Here is a 12065-nt window from a genome sequence, read left to right on the forward strand (position 1 = left end):
ATTCCCAGATACTATACCTGTCCGATGATAAGTACGCGTACAATGATACTGAACTTGAAATTGTGCAATCAGACGATAGTTACCCGCTTTATCGCTCAAAGATAAACACTGAAGCGGGGTGATAAGTGCTCTTGATTATCAATTGAATTCAAGTGCGAAGCATTGTTCTGATAAAGGCACTTGAAAGTGCGATAAGTCTAGTGTTTAGAAATTCAAACAGTAACCCACTGACCGGCAAACGAAATACATCACCAAAATGGGTACGCGCTTATTTGTGGTTTGCGCTCTATTTGTGAGCTGTGGCATGTTGCTGCAGGCAACACATGGTGCTAAAATTCTATCGGTGTTCCCCTATTCGGGACCATCACAATATATTTTTATTTCACCACTATTGAAGGCATTGGCGGAAAAAGGCCATGAAGTCACTTCCATTTCGACGTTTCCCCAAAAGGAAAAGTTGAAGAATTTCCGCGATGTTCCGGTCATGGAAAATAGCAAGGTGTTTGATGGTAAGGTCATATTCTAACAATTTAGAAATTCTGAGTTAATTTAAATGTTTTGCTTTAGAAATGATAACGGAAATGACAACCGAAACCACCAAGAAGTCATTCTTCGAAGAATTTGTGGAACTCAGCAGCCTGGGTGTTATGGTCAGCAGCAATGTTCTGGAAAACTCCGAAGTAAAACAACTTCTGAAAAATGAAAAATTCGATTTGATCATCATTGAGGTTTTAAGCACCGAATCGTTATTGGGTTTAGGCGAATATTTCCAGGCACCCATGATTGGAGTCTCCACCTTTGGAACAATTAATTTTATCGACTATTTAACGGCAAATCCCTCACCACCCTCATATATACCACACATGAGTTTGGATTATGGCAACCACATGTCGTTGTGGGAACGGACGGTGAATGTCCTCTCATATCTTGTGGATGAGGTTTGCTTCAATTATCTAATTCTACCCGGTCAAGAACAAGTCTATAGGAAATATTTCCCCAATGCCAAACTGAGCCTGGATGAGGCCCGCAGAAATGTCTCTTTGGTGTTATTGAACGATCACTTCACATTGAGGGCACCACGACCCTATGTACCCAATATGATTGAGGTGGGAGGTTTACATATCAAGCAAAAACCCGACCCCTTATCCGAAGATTTACAAAAGTTTTTGGATAACTCACCCGAAGGTGTAATCTACTTTTCCATGGGTTCCAATGTCAAGAGTAAAGATTTACCTCCACAAACCCTTAAGGCCATAATGTCCACCTTCGAAGAGCTGAAAATCAAGGTCCTATGGAAATTCGAATTGGAAGAGTTGCCAAATAAACCCGACAATGTCCTCATACGCAAATGGTTTAATCAACCCTCCATATTGGCTCATCCAAATGTCAAACTTTTTATCTCCCATGGTGGCTACTTGAGTACCACCGAGACCATTTTCCATGGTAAACCAATTTTGGGCATACCTGTCTTGGGTGATCAATTTATGAATGTGAAAAATTCCGTCAAAGCTGGTTTTGCTCTAAGTATTGATTTGAAAACTCTTACAAAAGAAGGCTTTAAATCAAAAATCGAAGAATTGTGGTCAAATCCTAAATATACAAATGCTGTGCGGAAATTATCAAAACGTTACCGAGATCAACCCTTAACGCCACTGGAAACTGCAATTTATTGGGTGGAGTATGTTCTAAGGCATGAAGGAGCTCCTCACATTCGCAATGCGGGACAAGATCTGACATATATGCAATATCATAATATTGATGTTTATCTATTGTTAACTAGCTTTATTTTTGTTGTTGTGTTAGTGATTGTGAAAGTTATTGGTTTCGTTAAGCAAATTATTGGTGGTAGTTCGAAGGCAACAAAAAAATCGAAAGTAAAGAAAAACTAATTTAATTTAATATGAATAAAAATTTAATTTTTATAAAATAAACCTGAGGAGGTTTAATAGAATAATTTCGATCGTAACCTAATTGAACTCGGTTCCGATATAGATATAGGTTCCATATATAGTTTTGTCCCATTTTATGCAAATGGTGCAGAAAAGATCCTATTTATATACCCAACACCACAATTTGATCAGAATCAAAATATATGCCGATTTATACGTTTCCGTCTGTCTGCTGAAATCAATATTTAAGAATTAAAATCTTCAACCAATCGGGACCGCCAAAATCTGAAAGAAAATGGTCACAGATGAAAAGCCTTATGTGCGTTTTGAATTATTCGCTAAGGTTTTTGTTTAAACCTGGGTACATATTGCTACGACCTGAACTATTCCAAATATTATTTTTTGGTCTTCAGCAATGTTTTAACCCTTTTTAGATCTACAAATTTAGCTTTGAGATATATAGGGACTTTGGTACACCATTTACATTAAATCGGAGCAAAATTTATATGGGAGTTTAAGTAAATCAGAACCGATTTTCAGGAAATTTAACACACATCATTCTAGATTTAATTCACTACCCCATGCAAAACTTGGCGCAAATCGAAAGTTATATGGGGACTTTGGTGCACCATTTACATTAAATCGGACGAAAATATATATGGGAGCTATATATAAACCTGAACGGATTTTCACGGAACTTAACACATGTCGTTCTAGGTCTAATTGAGTACGCTATGCCAAATTTCGTACAAATCGAAGGACACATAGGGACTTTGGTAAACCATTTACCTTAAATCGAACGAAAATATATATGGGAGCAATATCTAAATCTGAAACGATTTTCAGGAAACTTAACACACATCATTCCAAACCTAATTCATTACGTTGTGCTAAATTTCGTGCAAATCGAAAGATATATAGGGACTTTGGTGCACCATTTATATTAAATCGGACGAAAATATTATATTTGGGAGAATCGACTTTTCCCAATTCCAATAGGGTTTGTCCTTGGATCAAATAAATGAGGTGTACCAGCTTTCATCCAATTCGGATGATAAATGCGACCTGTACTTTGTCTAAATTTCCATTAAATCGGACGAAAATATATATGGGAGCTATATCTAACCCTTGACCGACTTTCACGAAACTTGGCCGACATCACTCTAGGCTCAATTCAGTACGTTATGCAAAATTTCGTGCAAATGGAAAGATATATACGGACTTTGGTGCACAATTTACATGAAATCGGACGAAACTATATATGGGAGCTATATCTAAATCTGGACTGGAAACTTGGCAGACATCACTCTAGCCTCAATTCAGTACGTCATGGCAAAATTCGCGCAAATCGAAGGATATATATGGAACTTAATGCACCATTTGCATGAAATCGGACGAAAATATATATGGGAGCTATATCTAAATCTGGACCGATTTTCACGAAATTTGGCGGATATCATTCTAGGCTCAATTCAGTACGCTATGTCAAATTTCGCGCAAATCGAAAGATATATAGGGACTTTGGTGCACCATTTACATGAAATCGGACAAAATTATATATGCGAAATCGGACAAAATTATATATGCGAAATCGGACAAAATTATATATGCGAGCTATATCTAAATCTGGATCGATTTTCACGAAATTTGCCGGACATCATTTTAGGCTCAATTCAGTACGTTATACTACATTTCGTGCAAATCGAAGGCTATATAGGGTCTTTGGTGAACCATTTACCTTAAATCGGACGAAAATATATATGGGAGCTATATCTAAATCTGAACCGATTTTTCCCAATTTCAATAAGGTTCGTCCTTGGGCCAAACAAATGAGCTGTGTAAAATTTCAAAAGTGATTCTATGCATATTCTCAAAAGGAACTATGGGTCTATCTCGTTTCCTTTTGCCTGTTACAAACATATGCTGAAAGACATAATACCCTGTACCACGGTGTGGTGAAGGGTTTAAAAATACTATAAAACAACAACAACAATAATTAAATTACGTCAATTAATTTTTGTGAAAGCTTGTGCACTTAGTCTTTACTTAGTATAATGAAATATGGTTATAGCGTCCACTACGTCCATGATATTACAACATTTATTTTCATTAGCTAAAATTTTCTACATTTTGCTGGAAAGGTGCCGGAAGGAGATGACCCGTATTTCCCATCTTCATACATGCATTAAGTATGACAGAAATATTACCATTTTTACAGTTTGTATTAACATTTTCAAAATTTGGACATTTTGTGGGGAGAAGGAATGGCCGACAGGACCCATTTAAGAGGTGAGAAAGGTGACTGAAATTGGATATTACGTTTACTTTATAAGTTTTTCAAGTATTGACTCTTTGTAACGCGATATACTAGAAGAAGTGAACCGAGGAGTAAAATTTTGTGGGGAGGTAACAGAAAAAATGGATCGAAATTCCGCATCTTCAAACTTGAACGGTAGTATAAAATGAAAAAAAACCAGTAAGGAAAGTAGTAAAGTCGGACGGGGCCGACTATATGATACCCTTCACCACTATGGGTATATTAAACAGGACTATTAACATGAAAGTGAATGAAATAAAATATGTGATATTTATGTAAATGTGAATCTACCTAGATCTATCCATAGAGTATGTAAATCGACTTCAAACAAATATAAATAGGTCATTCGTTGGGCTATGTCTGTACTTCTAGAAAACGCAACTGCGTAATTCTATGCCCAATTTTGTAAGTTGTGCAAAAGTTGATGTCAAACTGACTAACAATTTACTTGAAATCGGGCGAAAATATATATGGAAGCTCTATCCAAATATTAAGCGATTTCAAACAAACTTGTCACAGGTTAGGTTATACTAATTTCAGAACGTTTCGTTCCTATCAGCCTATTGGTTCCTTGGTGCGTCAATTACTTAAAATAAATCTATATTGAAAGGGAGCTATATCCAAATCTGGACCGATTTTCACGAAACTTGGCAGACATCATTCTAGGCTCAATTCAGTACGTTATGCCAAATTTCGTGCAAATCGAAAGATATATAGGGACTTTGGCGCACCATTTACATAAAATCGGACGAAACTATATACGGGAGCTATATCTAAATCTGGACCGATTTTCTCGAAACTTGGCAGACATCACTCTAGGCTCAATTCAGTACACTATGCCAAATTTCGTGCAAATCGAAGGATATATAGGGACTTTGGTGCACCATTTATATGAAATCGGACGAAACTATATATGGGAGCTATATCTCAATCAGGACCGATTATCACGAAACTTAGCAGACATCATTCCAGGCTCAATTCAGTACGTTATGCCAAATTTCGTGCAAATCGAAAGATATATAGGGACTTTGGGGCACCATTTACATGAAATCGGACGAAACTATATATGGGAGCTATATCTAAATCTGGACCGATTTTCTCGAAACTTGGCAGACATCATTCTAGGCTCAATTCAGTACGTTATGCCAAATTTCGTGCAAATCGAAAGATATATAGGGACTTTGGGGCACCATTTACATGAAATCTGACGAAACTATATATGGGAGCTATATCTAAATCTGGACCGATTTTCTCGAAACTTGGCAGACATCATTATAGACCTAAATGATTAGGCTGTACCAAATTTCGTGCAAATCGAAAGATATATAGGGACCGTTTACATTAAATCGGTAATATATATATATATGGGAGCTATATCTAAATCTGAAACGATTTTTCCCAATTTCAATAGGGTTCGTCCTTGGGCCGAATAAGTGACCTATGCCAAATTTCATCCAATTCGGATCATAAATGCGACCTGTACTTTGTTTACAATTTAACATGCACAGACAGACAGACAGACGGACGGACATGCATAAATCGACTTAGGAAGTGATTCTATGCATATTCTCAAAGGGAACCATGTGTCTATCTCGTTTCCTTTTGTCTGTTACAAACATATGCACAAAGACATAATACCCTGTACCACAGTGTGGTGAAGGGTATAAAAATCGCTGTTGTTTCGGTGGGGCCAGGGCCACCAGCCCACACCCCCCTCTGCATACGTCCCTGCCATGATAATAGGCCTACCACTATTCACACTGGACCCGTCTGATAGCATTCTGATCTTTCCCCTCTCCTTTTCTTTTTCGATGGAAAGTAGAAAAAAAATTTCGAGACTTTTTGAGAATTCCAACACGTTATGCTGATAATAGTGTACTTCATATTTTTTACAAACTCTATATTAATCCTGATAAGTAAAATATACGTACTGAAACTGATAACCTGGAGAATAAAGTTATTGCTGGAAATGAAGTACCAAGCCGTCGTACCACTCCAAAAGTTAATAAAATAAGTCCACGTTTTGGATTCGACGTTTGATTTGTTTTTTCAATTTTTTACTAGAATTGAATGACACATATGTTTACAATGTAATTACTCAACTTGGTGGAAATTACTCACATTCAAGCAACACCTCATAACGTTATATTCTCGTTTATGATGTGTGTGTTCCAATTACAAATAATTACAAAGGAAACCGTGTAACTATGAAGGGGAGACTGGGGCACCTTCGGCAATCGCGTTTTCGATATGAAGCTCTCACCGTACATCACTAGTTTCGATACATTGGTATCGAATATCGAAATAAATAACTGACACAAAGTTTGAAATTTCTAGCTAATAAGCTTATTTAGATACATGGGCTTTTGTATTTTTATAGATGTTTCCGTAATATTTCAATTCCATTTCGTAAGTATTTCGTGTATAAAACTTTTTAAATTTTTAAGACAATATTATTAAAAAGTGGTTAACTACGATGTGTATTATTATAGAAATATTTAAAAATCTAATGTTTTTACAAAACTGATCGAAAAAAATGAAAAAAAAAAACTATAAAAAGTTCATTCGGCATTTTAATGTGGGGCACATTCGGCCATATACAGATTGTGCAATATTATTTCCTTAAAATGTGTTTGAGTTTGTCTTTAAAACTAATCCTTTAATATGGTTCGAAATTGCATATATAAGATCAAACGTGCTTGTATTGACGAAAATGCTATAGAAAACCTCTATTTCTGATGGTGTATGCGACTTTGAGATGTAAACGTCCACCGCTAGAAAATAAAGTCCTATAATTCAAACATTGTGTGGCGTATTAAAACCAAATAGAGCCTTTAGAGGATCAAAATTTCAACCAGACTGATAGCGATTACAATTACCCGGCTATGACTATGGTGCCGAATGTGCCCCATCAAATGCCGAAGCTACCCCGAGTTGGGGCACATTCGGTGAATTTGACTTTTTTTAAAAAACTGTAAAATTTTTTAACTAATACTATTTTTTTATATATTTTTGGTACTATTTTTTATAATTAAGTGTCAGAGGACAATAATCAGCCATAAAGTTGTTATATATGTTGAATAAATACTGATATAGAGCTCTAAAAAAAGTGCCGAAGGTGCCCCAGTCTCCCCTATATATTTCCAAATAATTTCTACTGTCACACATTTTCTTCATATCTATTTTCTTTTTAATTTTTTTTCTTGATATCTGAAATCTGCAATTTCATCTTAAATTCACCTTTCCATTTTCGCTCGATATCATCGCGAACTAAAAATTACATTTTCCGTGCACGTGTGTACAAGCAAACATATTTATTTGTACAAACGAGGTTGTGGTTTTATATTTCACATTACAAATTACTGGTTAGGTAGGATGTGGTCGTCATCGTTGTCGTGTGCAACAGGATTAAAACTTTTACATTTTATTTCACCTTAATTTAATATGACGCTGGTGGTGGCTGCGAATAAAGTTGTTCATTTTTGCAATGTTGATAACACAAAATCCCAACTTTTTTTCAATCATATTATCCACTAATAGGAGTTCTGGGAGCACTACGTTATTATTATGGAATTTAATATGAGGTTATACGTGAAAATTATCAAAATATATAGACAAAAATTTTGTAAGGAACCTGTGATAAGAATTTGTTGGGGTTATTATACACATTTCAAACACGTTGCCGATTCTAAATGAAGTTTGTTCTTAGAATCGTTAATCAGGATTTACTTACTGGTATATTTTGTAACGTTCAGGGGCGTGTGTGAAACCGTAGATTGGTTTGACCATGGTGACAGGAGGCCTTGTATCGGTTATGCTCAGTCGTCCACACACGGCTACGTACAAAAATATTTATGCATGTCACAAAGAAAATATCATCGATTATGTTTGTTGTTGTTGCAGACTCAAAATGTTGTTGTTGTGGTTGGTACCCCTAGATGACAATGGGTACCTCTTATCCCTCCCATGGGTTCTGTAAGAACCCCCATATGGGCTTCAAAATATTTGAAGACCCCCAAAACTTTCGCTGGCTGTACCTCTTTCCTGCTTACATATCCTTCTTAAATAAATTTACTGGAACATTATTAATTTTCTTTAAATTCAGTCAAACAATTCATATTTATTCTTAAGAACAATTTATACTTAAGGATAATCTTTAGATTTACTTAAATCTATTTACATCCGTAAGTGGAATCAAATATACAAACAAAGAAATAGCAAAAATAAAGCACAATTTAATATTAGGATACATACCAAAATTATTAAGAGAATTTTTGTTTGTTAATCCCATTTCTTGTGCCAAAATGCACTAAATTTATACGCCGAATGATACCTAACGCCTATTGAGCTCAATAGTTAAGGCTTAGCCCCTTTTAAATAATTAGGACTGTACCGCTTTTAAACAAACGAAGTGGGATCAGCAATTGACAAATTGAATAGAACAATTATAAAAAAATATAGATCTGTATGAATATATATAGATATATATATATATATATAAACAAGCGAATCAGATAAATATATATACAAAATTTTGTGTATAAGGATCGAACAATTTAAATTGGCTTTACAAATTACCCTTAAATGTAAAAGAAAAAGAGATAAAAAAATAACTTAAACTAAGATTTTAATTAATATGACGTCAGCACTAACTACATGAGCTTATAAAGTTCCAAAATTGTTATGCATAAATTCATATTTGAATTTCAATTGAATTTTTAAAAGAAATGCCCAAAAAGAAAGAATAATTCTTGACAATGCAGAACGTTCTAGGCCTGCTGATTAAATTCCAATAAGAATGTAGTGGAATACTTTTTCAATTGGAACACATGGTTCCGTTACCAAAAACAATTTCACAGGACAATAGGCACGTGGCGAAGAACCGTTACTTTTTGTAGTAGCCAAAATTTAACATTAAAATGATATGGTCAGATTTTGGTCTCCTTAACAGCACCGATTGGGTAGCACTGCCCTTTAAAGATGGAGTACAAATTGACACGCAAAAATGTCCAATAACCTAACCTTTGGTCTTAGGCGGCGTGGTTGGCGGTCTTTCTTGGAACGGTGTCCAAGCAAAAATTCAGATTCTGCCAAAAAAATAAAGAAACACGAAAAATGTTGGCGTTAATTTCCTGCCCACACTAATAAACCTCCTTACAATCTCACTTCTATTATCAATGAACACTATTTAAATTCGGCACACAAACACTACTTTATCCACAATGATGGATAAATCCCAATAGATCGACTAAAGTTGACAGCTGATGTCAGGGCTACCAACGACTGCGCACAATGAGGACGTTTTTTACGCCGTCGCTTGCGCCGTCGGTTATGGTAGGTTAACACAACAATTTTCATAAACTAACAAGTGAAAAAAAAACGTTAAGTTCGGCCAGGCCGAACTTTGCATACCATCCACCATAGATATACTGACAGGTACTTCAAATGAAAATATAGGAAAAAACCAAAAAGTGGACCTATACCGACATTTCTACAAAACGATTATGTAAACCATAATACAAATTTCAGAAATTTGTAGTGGATAATTATAACCTCAGCCGTATGACTAATGCACAATTTACATTAAATTAAAAAAAATTAACACACATCATTCTAGATCTAATTCATTAAGCTGTGCCAAATTTCGTGCAAATCGAAAGATATATAGGGACTTTGGTGGACCATTTATATTAAATCGGACGAAAATAAGTACGGGAGCTATATCTAAATCTGAACCTATTTTCAGGAAACTTAACACACATCATTCTTTACCTAATTCATTACCCTGTGCCAAATTTCGTGCAAATCGAAAGATATATAGCAACTTTGGTGCACCATTTACATTAAATCGGAGGAAAATTTTCCTTGTGCCTGTTACAAACATATGCACAAAGACATAATACCCTGTACCACAGTGTGGTGAAGGGTATAACAAGTGGGTTATATGGGGACTACCCCAAAAAGGGGGCGAATATTAATAATTTTTGGTAGGGAGATTTGTTACCATATACAACTACAAAATACCAAATTGCAGCAAATTCGGTTGAAAAACACGCTCAAGAACCTCAAAATATCGAAAATTGGGGGTACCCTAATATGGGGACTACCCGAAAAATTTGATCTATACTTATAATTTTTTGTGGAAAGATTTGCTACCCAATAATAACTGAAATTACTAAATTACAGCCAATTCAGCGAAAAGAATCCGATCAAAACCCCCCAAAAACTGGAAATTGGGAGGTACCCTTATATGGGGGCTACCAGAAAAAGTGGACCTACATTTATACTTTTTAGTATAGAGATTTGCTACCCAATAAGAACTCAAAGTACCGATTTTCAGCAAATTCGGTCGAAAAATGCGATCAAACCCCCCAAAATACCGCAAAGTTGGGGATACCCTTTTAAGGGGGCTATCCGAAAATATCGACCCATATTTATAAATTTTAGTGGAGAGATTTGCTACCCAATAAGAACTCAATATACCAAATTTTAGCGAATTCAGTTGAAAAACGCGCTCAAGAACCTCAAAATACCGAAAATTGGGGTGTACCCTTATATGGGAGCTATGCCTAAACGTGGACCGATAACTTGACCTGCCTGCAGACAAAAGACGATTCTATGCAAAATTTTGGCGATCTATCTCAATTCGTTTAGACGATAGAGTGATTACAACAGACAGACGGACGGACATGGCTATATCGTCATAGAATTTTACGCTAATCAAGAATATATATACTTTATAGGGTCGGAAATGATTATTTCGATGAGTTACAAACGGAAAAACAAAACTAACATACCCTCCATACTACGGTGGAGGGTATAAAAATATTTTGTTGATGACTATAAGAAGGCATGATTGTTGCAACAAGGCGTGGAAGAAATTTTTTCTGAAAACCAACTCAGACGTGGAATTTTTAAAGAAATTTTTCAGGGACCAACTCAGGCGTTGAATTTTAAAGGAATATTTTTGTAAAGGGCTTCAAACAGGCGTGGAGTTTTTAAAATATTTTTTTCCAGGACTCAAACAGCCTTGTATTTGTTAAGGAAAACGTTTTCAAGGGCTACTAAGAGGCGTGGATTTTTTGAAGAATATTTTTTTCAAGGCCTATTATACCATTTCAAATACCAACCTAACAACGACAAATGTGTGCATTTTTAAAAACTATTTTTTAAGGAGTATAATGTTTTCATGATATGTAGAAAATTTTTAAAATTTATGTTTCATCTGCTCTCCCAAATTAACTTCTGTTTACAGAAGTTCCTATTTACTATGCTGTTTATTTTTCTGAATTATGTATATCGTATTAACTGCAACCTACACCCCAGTAAATTCCACTCACATTCCATTACCACGGAAACGAAAATTCCACAGAATTTGAATTTATTTTTAAATCTGGCAGAACTTGTTCGCTTTTTACCGCAATCTATTAAGCTCATTTGCAAAAATGAGATACTCTTTGTAGTTAACGTAAACTCATTCACATTCAATTAGTTAAAGTTCACAAAGAGCTTTTTGTAGTTAATTAAGTGTGTAGGTAATTAAGTACGCTTATCTGGTTATGATATTGATATGAATTATTGTGAAAACAACAATATTATCGATTCGTAATCAACGAGTAGCTTTGTAATAATGTTCGACGTTGTCAGTTACAGGATATTAAGTAGAGAAACTTTTAAGTAATGGAATTTATAAAATACTAGCAAAGTGCCCGCTACTTCGTATGCGGAAAGGGAATACAAAAACATATTTCATATGGAAATCGTGAATACTGTATAATTTGTTGTACTATAGTTCCGAATTCCACCTCTATTTCTACATCTAATATCATGTTTATTACCATTTAGTACTCTTCACATCA

General features: G+C 35.2%; 1 protein-coding gene across 1 annotated transcript; it reads left to right on the forward strand.

Moving 5' to 3' along the window:
* Positions 1 to 256: 256 nt before the first annotated feature.
* LOC133322767 (UDP-glycosyltransferase UGT5-like) lies at positions 257 to 1874 on the forward strand (the record flags this gene model as incomplete). Its single annotated transcript, XM_061531729.1, has 2 exons — positions 257 to 509; positions 568 to 1874. Coding segments are annotated over exons 1-2 (1560 nt in total), but the record flags the coding sequence as incomplete, so codon positions are not given.
* Positions 1875 to 12065: the final 10191 nt, after the last annotated feature.

This window comes from Musca vetustissima, unplaced genomic scaffold (genome assembly GCF_032173495.1).
Source record: "Musca vetustissima isolate MV318-11 ecotype Yass unplaced genomic scaffold, APGP_CSIRO_Mvet_v1 utg783465, whole genome shotgun sequence".
Taxonomy (NCBI): domain Eukaryota; kingdom Metazoa; phylum Arthropoda; class Insecta; order Diptera; family Muscidae; genus Musca; species Musca vetustissima.